Source organism: Ranitomeya imitator, chromosome 8 (genome assembly GCF_032444005.1).
Source record: "Ranitomeya imitator isolate aRanImi1 chromosome 8, aRanImi1.pri, whole genome shotgun sequence".
NCBI lineage: Eukaryota > Metazoa > Chordata > Amphibia > Anura > Dendrobatidae > Ranitomeya > Ranitomeya imitator.
In genome coordinates, this window is record NC_091289.1 from 106,170,256 (window position 1) to 106,194,004 (window position 23,749).

At 46.0% G+C, this 23,749-nt stretch overlaps 1 protein-coding gene across 1 annotated transcript in view; it reads right to left on the reverse strand.

Moving 5' to 3' along the window:
- The window catches only part of HMCN1 (hemicentin 1), a 733,390-nt gene that overhangs the window by 446,204 nt on the left and 263,437 nt on the right, over positions 1-23,749 (reverse strand). Inside the window, exons 36-39 of the mRNA XM_069737257.1 lie at positions 12,143-12,266; positions 9,040-9,141; positions 6,825-7,007; positions 5,843-5,994 (exon numbers count right to left, since the gene is read on the reverse strand). Coding sequence (XP_069593358.1) covers positions 5,843-5,994; positions 6,825-7,007; positions 9,040-9,141; positions 12,143-12,266 — 561 coding nt within the window. The remainder of the gene's footprint in view (positions 1-5,842; positions 5,995-6,824; positions 7,008-9,039; positions 9,142-12,142; positions 12,267-23,749) is intronic.

The following is a 23,749-nucleotide window of genomic DNA, read 5'->3' on the forward strand; positions in this document are numbered from 1 at the left end:
TGCAGGAGCCATGCACATGGTCAGCTGGGTCCAGTATTGAGGCTTATTCTTGGCCAAAGGCGTGGCATCAATTCCTCTCAATGGAATAGGACACTGCAAGGGCTCTTAGAGAAACCCACAACGCTTAGCATACTCCAAGTCCATCAAATTCAGGGCAGCGCCTGAATCCACAAATGCCATGACAGAATACGATGACAAAGAGCAGATCAAGGTAACGGACAGAAGAAATTTTGACTGTATCGTACCAATGGTGGCAGACCTAGCGAACCGCTTAGTGCACTTAGGACAATCAGAGATAGCATGAGTGGAATCACCACAGTAGAAACACAGCCCATTCAGACGTCTGTGTTCTTGCCGTTTAACTCTGGTCAAAGTCCTATCGCACTGCATAGGCTCAGGTTTAAGCTCAGGTAATACCGCCAAATGGTGCACAGATTTACGCTCACGCAAGCGTCGACCGATCTGAATGGCCAAAGACATAGACTCATTCAAACCAGCAGGCATAGGAAATCCCACCATGACATCCTTAAGGGCTTCAGAGAGACCCTTTCTGAACATAGCTGCCAGCGCAGATTCATTCCATTGAGTGAGCACGGACCACTTTCTAAATTTCTGACAATATACCTCTATCTCATCCTGACCCTGACAAAGAGCCAGCAAATTTTTCTCTGCCTGATCCACTGAATTAGGTTCATTGTACAGCAATCCGAGCGCCAGGAAAAACGCATCGATATTACTCAATGCAGGATCTCCTGGCGCAAGAGAAAATGCCCAGTCCTGAGGGTCGCCACGCAAAAAAGAAATAACAATCAAAACCTGTTGAACTGGATCACCAGAGGAGCGAGGTTTCAAGGCCAGAAATAATTTACAATTATTTTTGAAACTCAGAAACTTAGTTCTATCTCCAAAAAACAAATCAGGAATAGGAATTCTTGGTTCCAACATAGCTTTCTGATCAATAGTGTCTTGAATCTTTTGTACTCTTGCCGAGAGCTGATCCACAAATGAAGACAGACTTCTAATGTCCATCGCTACACCTGTGTACTGAACCACCCAAAAGTCTAGGGGAAAAAAAAGGCAAAACACAGTGCAAAGAAAAAAAAATGGTCTCAGAACTTCTTTTTTCCCTCTATTGAGAATGATTAGTACTTTTGGCTTCCTGTACTGTTACGAAAGGCAATTCAGTACTACAATGGACATAGCGGTCAGAGCACATACAGTGATCTGACAATAACCCAAAATCATAGAACGAGCTCTGAGACGTGGGAACTCTGCAGACCGCAATCCCTAATCCTCTCCAAACAACACTAGAGGCAGCCGTGGATTGCGCCTAACTCTGCCTATGCAACTCGGCACAGCCTGAGAAACTAACTAGCCTGAAGATAGAAAATAAGCCTACCTTGCCTCAGAGAAATACCCCAAAGGAAAAGGCAGCCCCCCACATATAATGACTGTGAGTTAAGATGAAAAGACAAACGTAGAGATGAAATAGATTCAGCAAAGTGAGGCCCGACTTTCTTAACAGATCGAGGATAGAAAAGGTAACTTTGCGGTCTACACAAAACCCTAAAGAAAACCACGCAAAGTGGGCAAAGACCCTCCGTACCGAACTAACGGCACGAAGGTACACCCTTTGCGTCCCAGAGCTTCCAGCAACAAATTAGACAAGCTGGACAGAAAAAATAGCAAACAAATAGCAAAGAAGAACTTAGCTATGCAGAGCAGCAGGCCACAGGAATGATCCAGGGAAAAGCAAGTCCAACACTGGAACATTGACAGGAAGCCAGGATCAAAGCATTAGGTGGAGTTAAGTAGAGAAGCACCTAACGACCTCACCAGATCACCTGAGGGAGGAAACTCAGAAGCCGCAGTACCACTTCCCTCCACCAACAGAAGCTCACAGAGAGAATCAGCCGAAGTACCACTTGTGACCACAGGAGGGAGCTCTGCCACAGAATTCACAACAGTTCGTATTGACACTGATACACCCTGAGCCTGCAAGACAGATTGAATTTCTCTGGAGCTTGATTGAGGCTGCTAATCCAGCATCTGGACTATCCTGTGTTGCAACCTTTCGTCAATTCTTCTCTGCCATCCACGTCCAGAGAGTTTAACTACAGTGCCATGGGTTGTAAACTTCTTGATTATGTTGTGCATGGTGGACAAAGGAACTTCAATATTTCTGGGGATGGACATATAACCTTGAGATTGTTCATATTTTTTAACAAGGTTGGTTGGTTCTCAAGTCCTCAGACAGTTCTCTTCTCCTCTTCCTGTTCTCCATGCTTAATGTGGCACACACAGACACACAATGCAAAGATTGAATCAACTTCTCCCCTTTAGATCTGGTTTCAGGTGTGATTTTATATTGCTCACACTTGTTACTTGTCATAGGTGAGTTTGAAGGAGCATCACATGTTTGAAACAAAGTTGTTTACCCACATTTATGGAAAGGTACCAACAATTTTATCTGACCAAATTTTGGCATTTAGTGTAAAATTATGTTCAATTTGCCTTATTTTCTTTGTTTTTTTTTTGTCTTGTTCTAAAACACACAAAGGAAATAAACATATATTGATCTTTTTAATCATAGACCTGAAACAGGGACAAGGGGGCATCCTCTGCGTTTGGAGGAAAAAAGGTTTAAGCATAATAACAGACGTGGATTCTTTACTGTAAGAGCAGTGAGACTATGGAACTCTCTGCCGTATGATGTTGTAATGAGTGATTCATTACTTAAATTTAAGAGGGGACTGGATACATTTCTGGAAAAGTATAATGTTACAGGGTATATACACTAGATTCCTTGATAGGGCGTTGATCCAGAGAACTAGTCTGATTGCCGTATGTGGAGTCGGGAAGGAATTTTTTTCCCCAATGTGGAGCTTACTCTTTGCCACATGGTTTTATTTTTGCCTTCCTCTGGATCAACATGTTAGGGCATGTTAGGTTAGGCTATGGGTTGAACTAGATGGACTTATAGTCTTCCTTCGACCTTAATAACTATGTAACTATGTATAAATAACATTACATGTGTAATTGCAATAATTTGTTTGGGAGAAATACTTCATTTTCTGGAACAATTTCAATGGTATCAACTATTTTGACCTTGACTGTATATGTTTCTGATTATTTTTTAAACATCATACAGCTGAAAAAAGTAAGAATTAAGAGTTGTTAATTATGACAACCAATATACTTCCTCTCGTAAGTTTTGAACAAATGGCAGATTTCCAATATTCCTTTAATTATCTCCTTTCCAACCAATGATGGATGTAGCATGTCATGAGCAGGTGTCAGTTCCCTTAACATGACGTGCTATGTCCGTCATGACTTTAAACTGTCACTTCATGTAAACCCACAGTGACAGTTCAATGCCAACAGAAGTCAGTGCAGCTGACTGGCATGGAAAGACATGTGAGGACTCATGTCATCGGTCTCCGCACTCAGAGCGCTGTGATTAGTCAGTAAATCTGACAGGCCGATCATAGCATGATAGCACAGGAGGTGCTGAAATATCAGCACCTCCCACCCAATCACAGCAGGATCTTGGTACTGCTAGTGCGAGAGCTCCTGCACTAACTTGTCCCTCAGAAAACAAGCCCTCATATGACTCTGTTGGTCGAAATATGGGAAAATTATAGCTCTCGAAATATAGCAATGCAAAAACTAGTCTTTGCAAACAAAAGCATCTTTTAATGTGTGATAGCAGCCAAACATAAAAACCCAATATAAATCTGTTATTGCTGTAATCACGCCGACCTGAAACATAAAATTGTCTAATCATTTACACCAAACGAGGAAAAGCGTAACAAATAGCTAAAACCAATTCTTCACCTGCTGTTGATTTGTTCATTCTGCCTCCCAAAGATCGCAGTAAGGCTCGGCTCACATTTATCCTGCGATCTACGCTGAGCGTTTACACACAGAGTTTCCATGTAAATGTCTGAAATATATGATTCAGACGGAACCTCTGACAGAAGATTCCCTATAATGAGGCAGATGGAGGCACTGTGGATGCCATAAGACCTGTGATCCATTGTTGCCCGTCTTTTTAGGTGTGCCAAAAGGGTGGTCTGCAATAATTTTGTCCAGAGTATCTCTGGTGCCTCATTATAGTGAATGGATTCCTCGGGGTTTCATCTGAAAAGCGTCACTCGGAAATTTAGATGGAAACCCTGATGTAAGTGCTCAACGTAGAGCTCTGGATAATTATGATCCCAAATGTTATGTAAAATGTTCTCAATAAAAGTTTCAACTCAATCCACAAAAAGGCAAGTCACCACTCTGGTCTGTCATCTGTTAACGGAAATATAGGGGCTTCCACGTTACTGGTAAAACTTTTTAACTTTTTAACTTTAGCCTTCGCGGGCAGGGTCCTCACTCCTCCTCTACCAGCTATGACTTGAATTGTTTAAGATTATTGTACTTGTTTTTATTATGTATACCCCTCCTCACATGTAAAGCGCCATGGAATAAATGGCGCTATAACAATAAATAATAATAATAATAATAACTGGTTCTGGAAAAGCGTTATTCAACCCCTCCCACCAAAAAAGAAATACATTGAATCCTGTACTCCCAAAATGTAAATGCCCCCCTCTGTTCTTAGCCCCACTGTGTGCCGAAACCACATTTAGAGTCCACATGTTCAGCAGGGGTATAATTTCTAAAATGAGATTCTGCTCTTCTAGCACTTAGAGACTCTGTATTTATTAGATGCGCCAATTCCGGCGCCTTGCCTGGCTCTTACCACTTGCCCTGTAGCGATGGAAAGTGGGGTTCATATTTGTGGGGTTGATGTCACCTTTGTATTGTCCAGTGACATCAAGCCCACGGGTTAGTAATGGAGATTCGTCTATCACGGATAGGCGAAATAAAAAATAAACTTTTATTCTGCTCTGGAGCTACCATTAATTCAAATCCAATTCAACAAGAAAAATATGGTGAAAGTTCCTCCTTAGAGGGTTAAGTTTTAGGCGTTAGTTGAAATATTTGCGGATTTAACCATTCTGAGCCAATTCAGTATATTTACTTCATTTTTGACCATTGTGATTTGTATTGTACTGTACTTGTTTTTATTATGTATACCCCTCCTCACATGTAGGGTGCCATGGGATAAATGGTGCTATAATAATAAATAATAATAGTAATAATAATAATAATAATAATAATGACAGACTGGTACAGAGGGGAGAGGACCCTGTCCTTGCAGACTTACATTCTACAGGATAATGGGGAAGAGACAGAAGTCCTTGTCTATATTTTCCCCGTTCACATGTAAAGTACCATGGAATAAATGGCTCTAAAAAAATGAATAATAATAATTATTATTATCTTTGGGGGTGAGAATTCCAGTCTAAAGGGATCAATAGTTTCTTATAGTATTAAATTGGACTTGTCACGTGTCTTAAATATGTTACCTGGTGCAATTCTAATATTTTCCTGAACCTGGCATTTTCTTTTGTTTTGGGGCCTGTCTTCCCTATGGTTCTCAACCTTCCTGTATGGGAGTTTTCTTTAGCTACAAAGAACAGATTTACATATAGGAACAGAGAGGCGTGTGAGAAAAAATAAACAATGCCAGATTCAGGAGAACAGCACAATTTAAACCAGGTAAAAAAAACAAATTTATGGAAAATGATTCTTTAACTGTAAACACCAAAGAACTGTATGGTATTACCGGTATCTTATTATTCAGCACAACGTATTATAAATGGGAATTTTTGGCTTCTTTGGTTAGTCAATATGGATAGATAGATAGATAGATAGATAGATAGATAGATAGATAGATAGATAGATAGATAGATAGATAGATAGACTGTTGACTGTAATTACATACCTGAATTCCACCACTGAAACTGGAGACGGGTCTGCCATCTTTTAGCCATGTTAAACCAGGTGCTGGAAAGCCAGTGGCTTCACATTCTAGTCTCACTGGATTGTTGATGATCACACTTATATGTTCATCAGACCCAAAAATGAATGGTGAAACTGTAAATGAATGTAGCTATGCTGGTGAATAATATAATAATTACACCCAGGTATTAACAATGGCTATATTCAGAAAATGCATCTGCTGCTGGAATACTCCACACTGCCTGCAGCCAACCTTCTAACCTGTAGTATGGACAGTGCCCGTCTATAATTCTGTAGTACAACACTGGGGAATGGGAAATTCTCTGAAACCTTGCATTATTACAAAATACTCCCACAGCTGGATGGATCAATTTATGTATCATGAAACTCTGTTCAATCTATATTAAAATATTCATATATTTTTCATGGTTTTAAAGTACGGTAAAATTTTACTTTAGGACCAGAAGGTCCAGATAAAGCACAAGGCCCCAGAGTCATAAAACCCTTTATGCCAGAAAATGGCATCAAAAGTTTAGAACAGACATAATATTTGTGCACAACTTAAAGTTAACCAAAGATTTTGCAAATTTTTTCATTTTCATGACAAATTTGCCTAGCTCCGCCAAAACGGAAGGAGATCGGGTTGGATGGGAAAGTGACACCACTGCTCATCTAATTCATGATGTGCTGTGGCATGCCTTACTACGCCAGAAGCCTTACTCTAGTCACTGACTGGAGTAAGATTTGTGGGCAGGCTCATGGAGACATGTAAGTACATGGCGTTGTTGTTAGATGCATCTGATTTATTAATGTTAGATGAATCAGAAGCGTCTGACTCCACTACACCCATTCATAAAGACCGGCATGAAAATCACTGGTCTTGATGAATCAGGGCCAAAGTGCTTTACTTCGATATCAGTTTACATACGACTGCCAGCTACGGTTAATGTGAGACACATACTTACCATGTACCTGTAGCACATATGTCAGATCCGCTGATCCTGCTATGCTGCTTGCTACACATTTGTAAACTCCAGCATCAAATGGTTGTGCCCTTATTATCTGTAGTATTTGCCCTCTGTCCAAGATGGTAACTGATGGCTCGTTGGTGACTATGATGGGCTGGTTATCCTTTGACCAGGTGACAACTTGAATATCATACAAAGAAACAAAATAGCATCATATTCTTTCATAATTTCTACACAAACTATTCATTTTTTAGTTTAGTTGTATAATGTTTATGTAACACCCCAGGGGACCAGTTGTTACAGTGATGTTGCCTTCCTTTCGGGAGGGCGATATCATGCTTGGAGGCAATGGGGTTCTCTTTACCAGGTAAGCACACACAAGCACCACATTCTGAATCCAGGCCAGAAGGGGGAGCTCTGAACCCAGATTCAGGGGAGCTTCCCCAACTTTATATGCTCTGGCCTGGAGGAGGGGTTAGAAAGTTGGTCTGGAGAGACCAAGGAGAGCAGACGTCTAGAAGAGACGTGGAGTAGACAGCCGGAGCCGTGCAGCCAGTGAAGTGCTGCAGCTCCAGGAAAGGATAGAGAACCTGAAGGGTGAAGGGCAGTGTAGCACAGAAGAAAGGAGCACGGGAGTAGTACAGGGCTCAGCAGGGGAACAGCGGCAGGACACCCTCAGAGCCAGAGCGCAGCAGCCAGGTATCGGGAGCCCGAGGCCTTCGAGGAACTGTAGGACACTTGGCAGAACCAGAGGACTAAGAACTTTATGTGATTGGCCCACACCACACCTGAGACGCAGCAGCACCTGAAGAGCCCGGGGCATGATAGAGTCCCTGTAAAACAGCTCAAGCTGCCCGTCGTGCAGGTACCTGTCTTAGAACAGGGGGAAAAGAGGACTTTGCTAAACAGCTTCAAGCAGCAGGGAACCCATAGGACAGCGCTAGTTGGAAAGGCTTACGGACCTCACTTGGGAGAGGGCTTCCCAAATTGCCTCCAAGCCAGCCGGACATTAACTACACCTGTACCTGGTACTCTGGACTGAGACCTGCTACATCTACAGTAAACCAGGTAAAGACTTTACAGCTTGTGTCCTCCACTTATTCGTCGGCATACAACATCCTTGCCACACTCCTTGGGAGCCCTGGGGACCCCGCTTCACCTGTGGGAAGCGTCACCCTCATTGCTGCAACAATATCATCCAGAGGACCCCTTTAAAGCAGCGTCGGTCCCCCTATTAACCGAACCCCACAGGTGGCGTCATGACAGACTTTATCACAATTCACTTTAAAGACCGTTCCCCTTTAATTGGGCGCCCAGGGCCACGGACCGGGTCGCAGCCACCGTGACCTCTCCTTTAAGACAGGACCCGGTACTGAGTACCCCGCTGCCCTTGTAGAGCGACTCATTTAGAATTCATGAGATTGATCATATCTATATGTACAGTATACATGAATCATAGATCTGTTCATGGAGTAGTCTACACTACCTACAAATAGATCAAAGCTTATTGCCAGTTATGAAACATGAGAGACATGATTCTCATAGCAACTCATACAATGATCAACTTGGAAAAATACTTATAGGGTTTTTTCCATCTTGGACATTTATGGCAAATCTACAGGATAGGCTGTAAATGTCCAAGATATGGGTTGGGTTGTAAATCTGTTTTGAGAACAGGAGCGCACCAAGCATGGGTACCTCTTTCCATTCACTTTTATAGGAGTTCCAGAACTTTGAGAGCAGCATGCTCAGCAATTTTCAGCATTCTTTTACAAATGAACAGAGAGAGCCAAAGCATGCTGTGTCACGTCTTCACTCCTGACAAAGCATAGTAGGCCCTGTTCTGTACCAGATATGGGTCTATATAGGGCATAGCATGTGAATTTGCTATAAATGTTCCAGATAGGACAAATGTCTTACCTTAGCCTCAGTGGCTAGTTCTTATAGTTTCATTGTAAGTGTATAGAATAGCTTTGATCAGAATGTAAAAGCTATATTGAGGCTGATTGTATTGTTAGATGTAAATTTGAGGGGTCATTCAAATCCTTGAAGAAAAGAATTGCAGCAAATATTGATGGGGAGAGGGAAAGTGGGATAAAAAGGCAGTTTGGACTCATCTTTAGCTTTTTTCATTCATTTAGGCACTTATTTTCTTGTCATATGTCTTTGAGTATCTGCATATCTTTTTGGGTATCTAATAGTAGTAACTTACCTGGGTTAGGTTTTCCAGAAGCCTTACAATCAAGAGTCACAGGTTGATTAGCAATTACAGTTTCATATACAACTTCCCCAGAATTCTCTATTTTTGGTGGTTCTGCAAAACAAAACAAAACACTCACAAGGATCTGTGCCTACATGAAAAAAATGACCTGCCTGTTCCTGTAATGACTCCATAATCCCCCCTCATACATTTATTTTTCAGCTCCCCTTCAGCCCCCTGAAACTATTTTTGTAGTCTGTCATAGTTGATATCCTGAATTGTTCCACTGCACCTCTAGACTATAGTTCCCCATCCGCATATATTGTGACAGGGTCACTGGCACGGGATATGAGGGGAGATCTGTTTCACGAAGATTGCTTTCTTCCTGGATCTAGAAACCCATAAGTTTCTCTTCAGCATTCTAGGTGCTGAAGGAGTTAATCAGCAATGTTATGGGTGGGTTTGTAGGTGAGTAGGTAAGAGATGGGCTGTACTCCTACTCACCAGATCTCCACCTCAAGGGTGTGGCTGGGATGTTAAATCTACAGCCACTGATTTTGTTTCTCAGGGTTGTGGTTTGGTGAGGAAAGACTCCAAATGGTGGCTCCAGGTGGAGCTGAAGACACATGGTGGTCTGAGCAGGCGAATCCCTCAGACATATGGACTTTGTTATACGTTAACTTTTTGTTTTACCTATATGCCAGAAAGGCCATGTTTACTTTGCTGAATCCCGCTATGGTTTATGTTGTTCCACAATACACTAGCAGGTGATTTACCACAAAAAGCCTTTCTGTGTCTACCTTTTGAAGCAGCTGAGTGAGTCAACCCCTCACAATATATATATGCCAGTTTGTGCAGATTTTTTTTATGACTAATTATTATTATTTTTTAGTTCACACAGAATGCAGGTGATGTCTTCATATCAGAATTATGGGCTGTAGACATGGATCACTTAAAATGATTTATTATGTGTCCATAGAAATTATAACTGTCCATGATTTTTTGATAAGATGTCCAGAAAAAAAAAAAAACAAGTTGGCCTGTTGGAGCAGAGCAATAGAAAGCAGGCTAAGAACACATGTATCATTAGATGCACACCAGAGGAGCACCACTGTCCCCACTAACTACAACGAGGTTTGTCAACTTTTTTTTTTCAAGATTTACATCATATTTCAAACCTAAGTTTTTGTTCTTATAAGTCCACGGTGAGGCCGTATCCTTACTGTTCCTTTCTGCCCTCAGGCCAAGAATTGTCACAGCTTTCAATGTCACAATGTGCTGTGGACTAAGGGCAGAGAGGAGCATCTTAAAGGGACACTGTCACCTGAATTTGGAGGGAACAATCTTCAGCCATGGAGGCGGGGTTTGGGGGTTTTTGATTCACCCTTTCCTTACCCGCTGGCTGCATGCTGGCTGCAATATTGGATTGAAGTTCATTCTCTGTCCTCCATAGTACACGCCTGCGCAAGGCAAGATTGTCTTGTGCAGGCATGTACTACGGAGGACAGAAAATGAACTTCAATCCAATATTGCAGCCAGCATGCAGCCAGCGGGTAAGGAAAGGGTGAATCAAAAACCCCAAAACCCCGCCTCCATGGCTGAAGATTGTTCCCTCCAAATTCAGGTGACAGTGTCCCTTTAAGGCTGGGACCAGAAGAGTGTGTGAAAAATCAAGTTTCATCAAGAAAACTCAGACATTTTTCATCTATATCCATGTGACATGAGATATCCTATCATATACATCAACATTTTAAAATGAAATAGTTTCCTAGTTCACTGGAATGTATCTATGAAGCTCTGATGGCACACAGATGGGATCTGATATTTGTTTTACACACACATAGTCTTCTATAGGCGAGCCTCATCCCATACTCAGGAGAGAATAGTCCATGCTGACATTTTTTTTTCACAAGGACAAGCTGTCATCAGGACAGTCTTGCTGAATTACACTGGTGAGTGTGCTGTTGATTTTTACTTGGACAGCACGCATGTGTATAATGGTCTTGCCTGAAGAAGATGTAAAAGGGACTGTCTTCACAGATAACACTTTAGAGGGCTTTTCCCCTTCAATCTTCTATACACCTTCAGCGTGCCAGTGTAAAAAATATCTTCAGCATAACTCCCCTTTGGCTGCCCTAGCATCAACCCCCTGCTGCTCCCATGTTTATTTCGAGGTCTATAGTACTTATGACCACTGCAGCCAATCACTGAACACAATGGCATCAGTGCTGAGCTCAGAGGTTCTTTGTTCACTTAGAAAATAGTAATGAGAATCAGTAAAATCACATACAGAAATGTTTTCCCTTCATGCATAAAAGCTGTTATAAAGAATACATTTATTGTGTTTTTTCAGAAAATGGCAATGTGCATATTCCAGTTCGAGATCAGGCACTTACTGAATGACTGAATGTTTTCTATTGTAACTTTATGGGAACAGAAGATTGATATTGATAAGTGCTCACATATGCATATATATATGGATCTAAAATTCTAAAACCTTACACACAGCGTGTGATCAATGCAAGAGCTGTATATCATTGATTTTTTGCTGTGGCCTTTTTTTCATAGGTAAACATTGTAGTCACTCTCATGGTAATCACATGATTCTACTGAAGCTCTAGAGTCTAGAGCAACACCATCAAATGTTGTAGGGAATCAAGTAAAAGACACGAAAAAAGAATGTTTAAAGTTTTTTTCATAAAACAATGCTGAACACGCTGTGATTCTTCCGCAGAACTTTAAGATCTGCCTTTAAGTAGTTTATTCCAAAATCACCTTTGTTTAACAATTCCCCAAAGACTATTAATCACTTTTTGACATTGTCTTGCACACTTGTCACCTGAAAAGTATGCCTATTATCTTTTTTTCCCTCTGTGCCTCTTCTCTCTTAACTTTCCTTCACCAACTCCCTGCGGCAATCACTGCTGCTTCATTTTAGATTGCATTTAGCTTTACATGATTGTGCAATAAAAACAATGGAGATCCATACCATGTAACTGTACTTAGTAATACATGTCACAGCTTCATGCTTGGACTCAGTTTATCTTTTTAACTAATTTGCCCTTTGGATTTCACTAAAGGGAAATTGTAGAATAAAGTACATGACATTGCTTACCATGAACTTTTAACACAATGCTTTGCTCAACTTCTCCAGCAGCATTTGTTGCCACACACGTATATTTTCCATCATCTTCTGGTAAAGTACTTTTGAAATGTAAAATGCGGCCAAAAGACTCCACCTTTAAAAATATAAAAGCCATGTATTATCTTAGGTCTACCTGGTTGTGTATTATTTATGCTGTGAGGACATGATAATAAAACTGCATAATGTTAGCTGTTCTCTTTACAGTTATGGTTCCCTTTACTTATTCTAAAGGCATAAAAGAAATGCATTTAAATCCATATTCTGTTCAATATTATACAGGCTTATATGTCACTTCATGTGATTTTACTACTAAATACTGTGACCTCAAATAACAGCTCAGCTGCTGCTCAACCTCACATCACAGCTCAGCTGCTGCTCAACATCACATCACAGATCTGCCGCTGCTCAACCTCACATAAGAGCTCAGCTGCTGCTCAACCTCACATCACAGCGTTGCTGCTGCCCAACCTCACATCACAGCTCTGCTGCTGCTCAACCTCACATCACAGCTCAGCTGCTGCTCAACCTCACATCACAGCTCAGCTGCTGCTCAACATCACATAACAGCTCTGCCGCTGCTCAACCTCACATCACAGCTCTGCTGCTGCTCAACCTCACATCAGAGCTTTGCTGCTGCTCAACCTCATATCAGAGCTTTGCTGCTGCCCAACCTCACATCACAGCTCTGCTGCTGCTCAACCTCACATCACAGCTCAGCTGCTGCTCAACCTCACATCATAGCTCAGCTGCTGCTCAACCTCACATCATAGCTCAGCTGCTGCTCAACCTCACATCACAGCTCTGCTGCTGCTCAACCTCACATCAGAGCTCAGCTGCTGCTCAACCTCACATCATAGCTCTGCTGCTGCCCAACCTCACATCACAGCTCTGCTGCTGCTCAACCTCACATCACAGCTCAGCTGCTGCTCAACCTCACATCATAGCTCAGCTGCTGCTCAACCTCACATCACAACTCTGCCACTGCCCAACCTCACATCACAGCTCTGCCGCTGCTCAACCTCACATCACAGCTCTGCTGCTGCTCAACCTCACATCATAGCTCAGCTGCTGCTCAACCTCACATCACAGCTCAGCTGCTGCTCAACCTCACATCACACCTCTGCCGCTGCTCAACCTCACATCACAGCTCTGCCGCTGCTCAACCTCACATCACAGCTCAGCTGCTGCTCAACCTCACATCACAGCTCTGCCGATGCTGAACCTCACATCACAGCTCTGCTGCTGCCCAACCTCACATCACAGCTCAGCTGCTGCTCAACCTCACATCATAGCTCAGCTGCTGCTCAACCACACATCATAGCTCAGCTGCTGCTCAACCTCACATCACAGCTCTGCCGCTGCTCAACCTCACATCACAGCTCTACTGCTGCCCAACCTCACATCACAGCTCAGCTGCTGCTCAACCTCACATCATAGCTCAGCTGCTGCTCAACCACACATCATAGCTCAGCTGCTGCTCAACCTCACATCACAGCTCTGCTGCTGCTCAACCTCACATCAGAGCTCAGCTGCTGCTCAACCTCACATCATAGCTCACCTGCTGCTCAACCTCACATCACAGCTCTGCTGCTGCTCAACCTCACATCAGAGCTCAGCTGCTGCTCAACCTCACATCACAGCTCTGTTGCTGCCCAACCTCACATCACAGCTCTGCTGCTGCTCAACCTCACATCACAGCTCTACTGCTGCCCAACCTCACATCACAGCTCAGCTGCTGCTCAACCTCACATCATAGCTCAGCTGCTGCTCAACCTCACATCACAGCTCTACTGCTGCCCAACCTCACATCACAGCTCAGCTACTGCTCAACCTCACATCATAGCTCAGCTGCTGCTCAACCTCACATCACAGCTCTGCTGCTGCTCAACCTCACATCACAGCTCAGCTGCTGCTCAACCTCACATCACAGCTCTGCCGCTGCTCAACCTCACATCACAGCTCTGCTGCTGCCCAACCTCACATCACAGCTCAGCTACTGCTCAACCTCACATCATAGCTCAGCTGCTGCTCAACCTCACATCACACCTCTGCCGCTGCTCAACCTCACATCACACCTCTGCCACTGCTCAACCTCACATCACAGCTCTGCCGCTGCTCAACCTCACATCACAGCTCTGCCGCTGCTCAACCTCACATCACAGCTCAGCTGCTGCTCAACCTCACATCACAGCTCTGCCGCTGCTCAAACGCACATCACAGCTCTGCTGCTGCCCAACCTCATATCACAGCTCAGCTGCTGCCTAACCACACATCACAGCTCAGCTGCTGCTCAACCTCACATCACAGCTCTGTCGCTGTCTAACCACACATCACAGCTCTGCTGCTGCTCAACCTCACATCACAGCTCTGTCGCTGTCTAACCACACATCACAACTCTGCTGCTGCTCAACCTCACATCACAGCTCTTCCACTGCCTAACCACACATCACAGCTCAGCTGCTGCTCAACCTCAAATCACAGCTCAGCTGCTGCTCAACCTCACATCACAGCTCAGCTGCTGCTCAACCTCACATCATAGCTCTGCTGCTGCTCAACCTCACATCTCAACTCTGCTGCTGCTTAACCTCACATTACAGCTTTGCTGCTGCTCACCCTCACAACACAGCTCTGTTGCTGCTCAACCTCACATCAAAGCTCTGCTGCTGCTCAACCTCACACCAAAGCTCTGCTGCTGCTCCTAAGTGCTCCCTTTCCTTCTGGGACTTTCTTGTAAGAGATCAAGGGTTGTAGCTTCTTTCTTATGCAAGCCAGCCCCCCCACTAAGCCTGCTATCTGCAGTCAGAGATCATGGTGTGTGACTTCAATATTGCACCTTACGCCTCCTAACCAAGGCTTATCATAAGCTATTAGCTATTGAACCCGTTCTACGCCCGGGTGGCGAGCATTTATATTGGTATATGGTCTCCATCCTGGTATGTGCTGCTCCATCATGCGCCCTAATCTTGTCATGTTCTGCTCCCATCCTGCGTCCTCATCCTGTCATGTGCTGCTCCCATCCTGCGTCCCCATCCTGTCATGTTCTGCTCCCATCCTGCGTCCCCTGTTATGACCTGGTGGTCAGGACAATAATGGACCTGGTGGTTAAGAGCACACGGAATGACCTGATAGTTACTGATAATGAGGACGAGCTCTGGGACGTGGGAACTCTGCTGACCGCAATCCCTAATCCTATCACACACACTAGAAATAGCCGTGGATTGCTCCTAACGCTCCCTATGCCTTCTCCAGCAGCATTTGTTGCCACACACGTATATTTTCCATCATCTTCTGGTAAAGTACTTTTGAAATGTAAAATGCGGCCAAAAGACTCCACCTTTAAAAATATAAAAGCCATGTATTATCTTAGGTCTACCTGGTTGTGTATTATTTATGCTGTGAGGACATGATAATAAAACTGCATAATGTTAGCTGTTCTCTTTACAGTTATGGTTCCCTTTACTTATTCTAAAGGCATAAAAGAAATGCATTTAAATCCATATTCTGTTCAATATTATACAGGCTTATATGTCACTTCATGTGATTTTACTACTAAATACTGTGACCTCAAATAACAGCTCAGCTGCTGCTCAACCTCACATCACAGCTCAGCTGCTGCTCAACATCACATCACAGATCTGCCGCTGCTCAACCTCACATAAGAGCTCAGCTGCTGCTCAACCTCACATCATAGCTCAGCTGCTGCTCAACCTCACATCACAGCTCTGCTGCTGCTCAACCTCACATCACAGCTCAGCTGCTGCTCAACCTCACATCACAGCTCTGCCGCTGCTCAACCTCACATCACAGCTCTGCTGCTGCCCAACCTCACATCACAGCTCAGCTACTGCTCAACCTCACATCATAGCTCAGCTGCTGCTCAACCTCACATCACACCTCTGCCGCTGCTCAACCTCACATCACACCTCTGCCACTGCTCAACCTCACATCACAGCTCTGCCGCTGCTCAACCTCACATCACAGCTCTGCCGCTGCTCAACCTCACATCACAGCTCAGCTGCTGCTCAACCTCACATCACAGCTCTGCCGCTGCTCAAACGCACATCACAGCTCTGCTGCTGCCCAACCTCACATCACAGCTCAGCTACTGCTCAACCTCACATCATAGCTCAGCTGCTGCTCAACCTCACATCACACCTCTGCCGCTGCTCAACCTCACATCACACCTCTGCCACTGCTCAACCTCACATCACAGCTCTGCCGCTGCTCAACCTCACATCACAGCTCTGCCGCTGCTCAACCTCACATCACAGCTCAGCTGCTGCTCAACCTCACATCACAGCTCTGCCGCTGCTCAAACGCACATCACAGCTCTGCTGCTGCCCAACCTCATATCACAGCTCAGCTGCTGCCTAACCACACATCACAGCTCAGCTGCTGCTCAACCTCACATCACAGCTCTGTCGCTGTCTAACCACACATCACAGCTCTGCTGCTGCTCAACCTCACATCACAGCTCTGTCGCTGTCTAACCACACATCACAACTCTGCTGCTGCTCAACCTCACATCACAGCTCTTCCACTGCCTAACCACACATCACAGCTCAGCTGCTGCTCAACCTCAAATCACAGCTCAGCTGCTGCTCAACCTCACATCACAGCTCAGCTGCTGCTCAACCTCACATCATAGCTCTGCTGCTGCTCAACCTCACATCTCAACTCTGCTGCTGCTTAACCTCACATTACAGCTTTGCTGCTGCTCACCCTCACAACACAGCTCTGTTGCTGCTCAACCTCACATCAAAGCTCTGCTGCTGCTCAACCTCACACCAAAGCTCTGCTGCTGCTCCTAAGTGCTCCCTTTCCTTCTGGGACTTTCTTGTAAGAGATCAAGGGTTGTAGCTTCTTTCTTATGCAAGCCAGCCCCCCCACTAAGCCTGCTATCTGCAGTCAGAGATCATGGTGTGTGACTTCAATATTGCACCTTACGCCTCCTAACCAAGGCTTATCATAAGCTATTAGCTATTGAACCCGTTCTACGCCCGGGTGGCGAGCATTTATATTGGTATATGGTCTCCATCCTGGTATGTGCTGCTCCATCATGCGCCCTAATCTTGTCATGTTCTGCTCCCATCCTGCGTCCTCATCCTGTCATGTGCTGCTCCCATCCTGCGTCCCCATCCTGTCATGTTCTGCTCCCATCCTGCGTCCCCTGTTATGACCTGGTGGTCAGGACAATAATGGACCTGGTGGTTAAGAGCACACGGAATGACCTGATAGTTACTGATAATGAGGACGAGCTCTGGGACGTGGGAACTCTGCTGACCGCAATCCCTAATCCTATCACACACACTAGAAATAGCCGTGGATTGCTCCTAACGCTCCCTATGCCTTCTCCAGCAGCATTTGTTGCCACACACGTATATTTTCCATCATCTTCTGGTAAAGTACTTTTGAAATGTAAAATGCGGCCAAAAGACTCCACCTTTAAAAATATAAAAGCCATGTATTATCTTAGGTCTACCTGGTTGTGTATTATTTATGCTGTGAGGACATGATAATAAAACTGCATAATGTTAGCTGTTCTCTTTACAGTTATGGTTCCCTTTACTTATTCTAAAGGCATAAAAGAAATGCATTTAAATCCATATTCTGTTCAATATTATACAGGCTTATATGTCACTTCATGTGATTTTACTACTAAATACTGTGACCTCAAATAACAGCTCAGCTGCTGCTCAACCTCACATCACAGCTCAGCTGCTGCTCAACATCACATCACAGATCTGCCGCTGCTCAACCTCACATAAGAGCTCAGCTGCTGCTCAACCTCACATCACAGCGTTGCTGCTGCCCAACCTCACATCACAGCTCTGCTGCTGCTCAACCTCACATCACAGCTCAGCTGCTGCTCAACCTCACATCACAGCTCAGCTGCTGCTCAACATCACATAACAGCTCTGCCGCTGCTCAACCTCACATCACAGCTCTGCTGCTGCTCAACCTCACATCAGAGCTTTGCTGCTGCTCAACCTCATATCAGAGCTTTGCTGCTGCCCAACCTCACATCACAGCTCTGCTGCTGCTCAACCTCACATCACAGCTCAGCTGCTGCTCAACCTCACATCATAGCTCAGCTGCTGCTCAACCTCACATCATAGCTCAGCTGCTGCTCAACCTCACATCACAGCTCTGCTGCTGCTCAACCTCACATCAGAGCTCAGCTGCTGCTCAACCTCACATCATAGCTCTGCTGCTGCCCAACCTCACATCACAGCTCTGCTGCTGCTCAACCTCACATCACAGCTCAGCTGCTGCTCAACCTCACATCATAGCTCAGCTGCTGCTCAACCTCACATCACAACTCTGCCACTGCCCAACCTCACATCACAGCTCTGCCGCTGCTCAACCTCACATCACAGCTCTGCTGCTGCTCAACCTCACATCATAGCTCAGCTGCTGCTCAACCTCACATCACAGCTCAGCTGCTGCTCAACCTCACATCACACCTCTGCCGCTGCTCAACCTCACATCACAGCTCTGCCGCTGCTCAACCTCACATCACAGCTCAGCTGCTGCTCAACCTCACATCACAGCTCTGCCGATGCTGAACCTCACATCACAGCTCTGCTGCTGCCCAACCTCACATCACAGCTCAGCTGCTGCTCAACCTCACATCATAGCTCAGCTGCTGCTCAACCACACATCATAGCTCAGCTGCTGCTCAACCTCACATCACAGCTCTGCCGCTGCTCAACCTCACATCACAGCTCTACTGCTGCCCAACCTCACATCACAGCTCAGCTGCTGCTCAACCTCACATCATAGCTCAGCTGCTGCTCAACCACACATCATAGCTCAGCTGCTGCTCAACCTCACATCACAGCTCTGCTGCTGCTCAACCTCACATCAGAGCTCAGCTGCTGCTCAACCTCACATCATAGCTCACCTGCTGCTCAACCTCACATCACAGCTCTGCTGCTGCTCAACCTCACATCAGAGCTCAGCTGCTGCTCAACCTCACATCACAGCTCTGTTGCTGCCCAACCTCACATCACAGCTCTGCTGCTGCTCAACCTCACATCACAGCTCTACTGCTGCCCAACCTCACATCACAGCTCAGCTGCTGCTCAACCTCACATCATAGCTCAGCTGCTGCTCAACCTCACATCACAGCTCTACTGCTGCCCAACCTCACATCACAGCTCAGCTACTGCTCAACCTCACATCATAGCTCAGCTGCTGCTCAACCTCACATCACAGCTCTGCTGCTGCTCAACCTCACATCACAGCTCAGCTGCTGCTCAACCTCACATCACAGCTCTGCCGCTGCTCAACCTCACATCACAGCTCTGCTGCTGCCCAACCTCACATCACAGCTCAGCTACTGCTCAACCTCACATCATAGCTCAGCTGCTGCTCAACCTCACATCACACCTCTGCCGCTGCTCAACCTCACATCACACCTCTGCCACTGCTCAACCTCACATCACAGCTCTGCCGCTGCTCAACCTCACATCACAGCTCTGCCGCTGCTCAACCTCACATCACAGCTCAGCTGCTGCTCAACCTCACATCACAGCTCTGCCGCTGCTCAAACGCACATCACAGCTCTGCTGCTGCCCAACCTCATATCACAGCTCAGCTGCTGCCTAACCACACATCACAGCTCAGCTGCTGCTCAACCTCACATCACAGCTCTGTCGCTGTCTAACCACACATCACAGCTCTGCTGCTGCTCAACCTCACATCACAGCTCTGTCGCTGTCTAACCACACATCACAACTCTGCTGCTGCTCAACCTCACATCACAGCTCTTCCACTGCCTAACCACACATCACAGCTCAGCTGCTGCTCAACCTCAAATCACAGCTCAGCTGCTGCTCAACCTCACATCACAGCTCAGCTGCTGCTCAACCTCACATCATAGCTCTGCTGCTGCTCAACCTCACATCTCAACTCTGCTGCTGCTTAACCTCACATTACAGCTCTGCTGCTGCTCACCCTCACAACACAGCTCTGTTGCTGCTCAACCTCACATCAAAGCTCTGCTGCTGCTCAACCTCACACCAAAGCTCTGCTGCTGCTCCTAAGTGCTCCCTTTCCTTCTGGGACTTTCTTGTAAGAGATCAAGGGTTGTAGCTTCTTTCTTATGCAAGCCAGCCCCCCCACTAAGCCTGCTATCTGCAGTCAGAGATCATGGTGTGTGACTTCAATATTGCACCTTACGCCTCCTAACCAAGGCTTATCATAAGCTATTAGCTATTGAACCCGTTCTACGCCCGGGTGGCGAGCATTTATATTGGTATATGGTCTCCATCCTGGTATGTGCTGCTCCATCATGCGCCCTAATCTTGTCATGTTCTGCTCCCATCCTGCGTCCTCATCCTGTCATGTGCTGCTCCCATCCTGCGTCCCCATCCTGTCATGTTCTGCTCCCATCCTGCGTCCCCTGTTATGACCTGGTGGTCAGGACAATAATGGACCTGGTGGTTAAGAGCACACGGAATGACCTGATAGTTACTGATAATGAGGACGAGCTCTGGGACGTGGGAACTCTGCTGACCGCAATCCCTAATCCTATCACACACACTAGAAATAGCCGTGGATTGCTCCTAACGCTCCCTATGCAACTCGGCACAGCCTAAGGAACTAGCTAGCCCTGAAGATAGAAAAATAAAGCCTACCTTGCCTCAGAGAAATTCCCCAAAGGAAAAGGCAGCCCCCACATATAATGACTGTGAGTAAAGATGAAAATACAAACAGAGATGAAATAGATTTAGCAAAGTGAGGCCCGACTAACTGAACAGACTGAGGATAGGAAAGGTTGCTTTGCGGTCAGCACAAAAACCTACAAAAAGACCACGCAGAGGGGGCAAAAAGACCCTCCGCACCGACTCACGGTGCGGAGGCGCTCCCTCTGCGTCCCAGAGCTTCCAGCAAGCAAGACAACAATAAAAATAGCAAGCTGGACAGAAAAATAGCAAACCAAAGAAAAACAAGCAGGAACTTAACTTCTGCTGGGAAGACAGGTCACAAGAACGATCCAGGAGTGAACTAGACCAATACTGGAACATTGACAGGTGGCATGGAGCAAAGATCCAAGTGGAGCTAAATAGAGCAGCCAGCTAACGAATTAACCTCGTCACCTGTGGAAGGAAACTCAGAAACACCCACCAGAGGAAATCCATGGACAGAACCAGCCGAAGTACCATTCATGACCACAGGAGGGAGCCCGACAACAGAATTCACAACAGTCCCCATCCTGTCATGTGCTGCTCCCATCCTGTGCCCCCATTCTGACATGTGCTTCTCCCATCCTGCGCCCCCATTCTGACATGTGCTGCTCCCATCCTGTGCCTCCATTCTGACATGTGCTGCACCCATCCTGCATCCCCATCCTGTCATGTGCTGCTCCCATCCTGCGTCCCCATCCTGTCATGTGCTGCTCCCATCCTGCGTCCCCATCTTGTCATGTGCTGCACCCATCCTGCGTCCCCATCCTGTCATGTGCTGCTCCCATCCTGCGCCCCCATTCTGACATGTGCTTCTCCCATCCTGCGTCCCCATCCTGTCATGTGCTGCTCCCATACTGCGTCCCCATCCTGACATGTGCTGCACCCATCCTGCGTCCCCATCCTGTCATGTGCTGCTCCCATCCTGCGCCCCCATCCTGTCATGTGCTGCTCCCATCCTGCGCCCCCATTCTGACATGTGCTGCTCCCATCATGCGCCCCCATTCTGACATGTGCTGCTCCCATCCTGCGCCCCCATTCTGACATGTGCTGCCCTATTCTGTCATGTGCTGCCCTATTCTGTCATGTGCTGCTCCCATCCTGCGCCCCGTTCTGTCATGTGCTGCTCCCATCCTGCGCCACCGTTCTTTAATTTGCTGCTTCCATCCATATGCCCCCGTACACTGCTCCATAAAGGTTTATGGCCCCCATAAAATGCTCCATAGTATATGCCCCCGTACACTGCTCCATTATGGTTTATGACCCCATAAGATGCTCCATACTATATGCCCCCGTACACTGCTCCATTATGGTTTATGGCCCCATAAGATGCTCCATTATGGTTTATGGCCCCATAAGATGCTCCATTGTATATGCCCCGTATGTTGCTGCAATATATATAAAAAAAATACCATACTCACCTATCGTCGCTGGGCGCCGAGTGCTGGGGGGCCTGAGCAAGCGGGGACACGGCGCGCTGTTTGGGTCAGGTGCCGGTATCGCCGCTAGTTCAGGCCCCCCAGCACTTACTATATTCACCTGGCCCCGTTCCATCGCTGCGCGCCGCCATCTTCCCGGTCCTCTGGCTGTGACTGGTCAGTCAGAGGGCGGCGTCGGCACGCATTAAGCGCGTCATCGCGCCCTCTGAACTGAAGGTCACAGGCCGAGGACCGGGAAGATGGCGGCGCGCAGCGGTGGAACGGGACAGGTGAATATAGCTCATACTTACCCTCCTGGCGGTCCCTGACTCTCCGGTGGAGATCGCGGTGTGCGTTCAGTGCTTACGCATACCGCGATCTCCTGGGAGCGTCACTCTGTGAGGCCCAGACTGCGCCGGCGCTTGCGCAGTCTATAAAGGCTTCGGACAGAGTGACGCTCCCAGCGTTATATTATAGATGTGCGAGTTTACTGTCCCCCGCCACCTTATTCTCTCTGCTGTGCTATATGGCAGTCTCCCTGCTTCTCCAGCTCTCACTCCACCCTTCTTGACAGGTCACATACAAGCTATAAAGGTGCAGGCAGTGCAAAAGTGCCATGTCAGTACATATTTTAGATCTGATTTTGTGCTTCTTCACAGATCTTATTTTACATACAGGTGCTTCTCGCAAAATTAAAATATCATCAAAAAGTTAATTTACTTCAGTTTTTCAATACAAAATGTGAAACTTATATATTATAAAGAGTCATTACAAACAGAGTGATTTATTTCAAGTGTTTATTTCTTTTTATGTTGATGATTATGACTTACAGCCAATGAAAAACCCAAAAGTCATTATCTCAGTAAATTAGAATAATTAAGAAAAACACCTGCTAAGGCTTCATGAGTGTTTAAAAAGGTCCCTTAGTCTGTTCAGTAGGCTCCACAATTATGGGGAAGACTGCTGACTTGACAGATGTCCTCAAGTCAGTCATTGACACACTCCACAAGAAGGGTAAGAAACAAAAGGTCATTGCTAAAGATGTTGGCTGTTCACAGAGTGCTGTATCCAATCATATTAATGGAAAGTTGAGTGGAAGAAAAAAATGTTGTAGAAAAAGGTGCACAAGCAACCGGGATAACTGCAGCCTTGAAAGGATAGTTAAGAAAAAGGCCATTCAAAAATTTGGGCTAGATTCACAAGGAGTGGACTGCTGCTGGAGTAATTGCTTCAAGAGCCACCACACACAGACATATCCAGGACATGGGCTGCAAGTGCCGCGTTCCTTGTGTCAAGCCACTCATGACCAATAGACAACGCGAGAAGCATCTTACCTGGACCAAGGAGAAAAAGGACTGGACTGTTGCGTGAGAAGCACCTGTATAATGTAAGCATGACTCTATAATAAAGCAGGGAGGGTGAGGAGCACACATAAACTGAAGACTTTGTTTCAGCAACCCCAAATA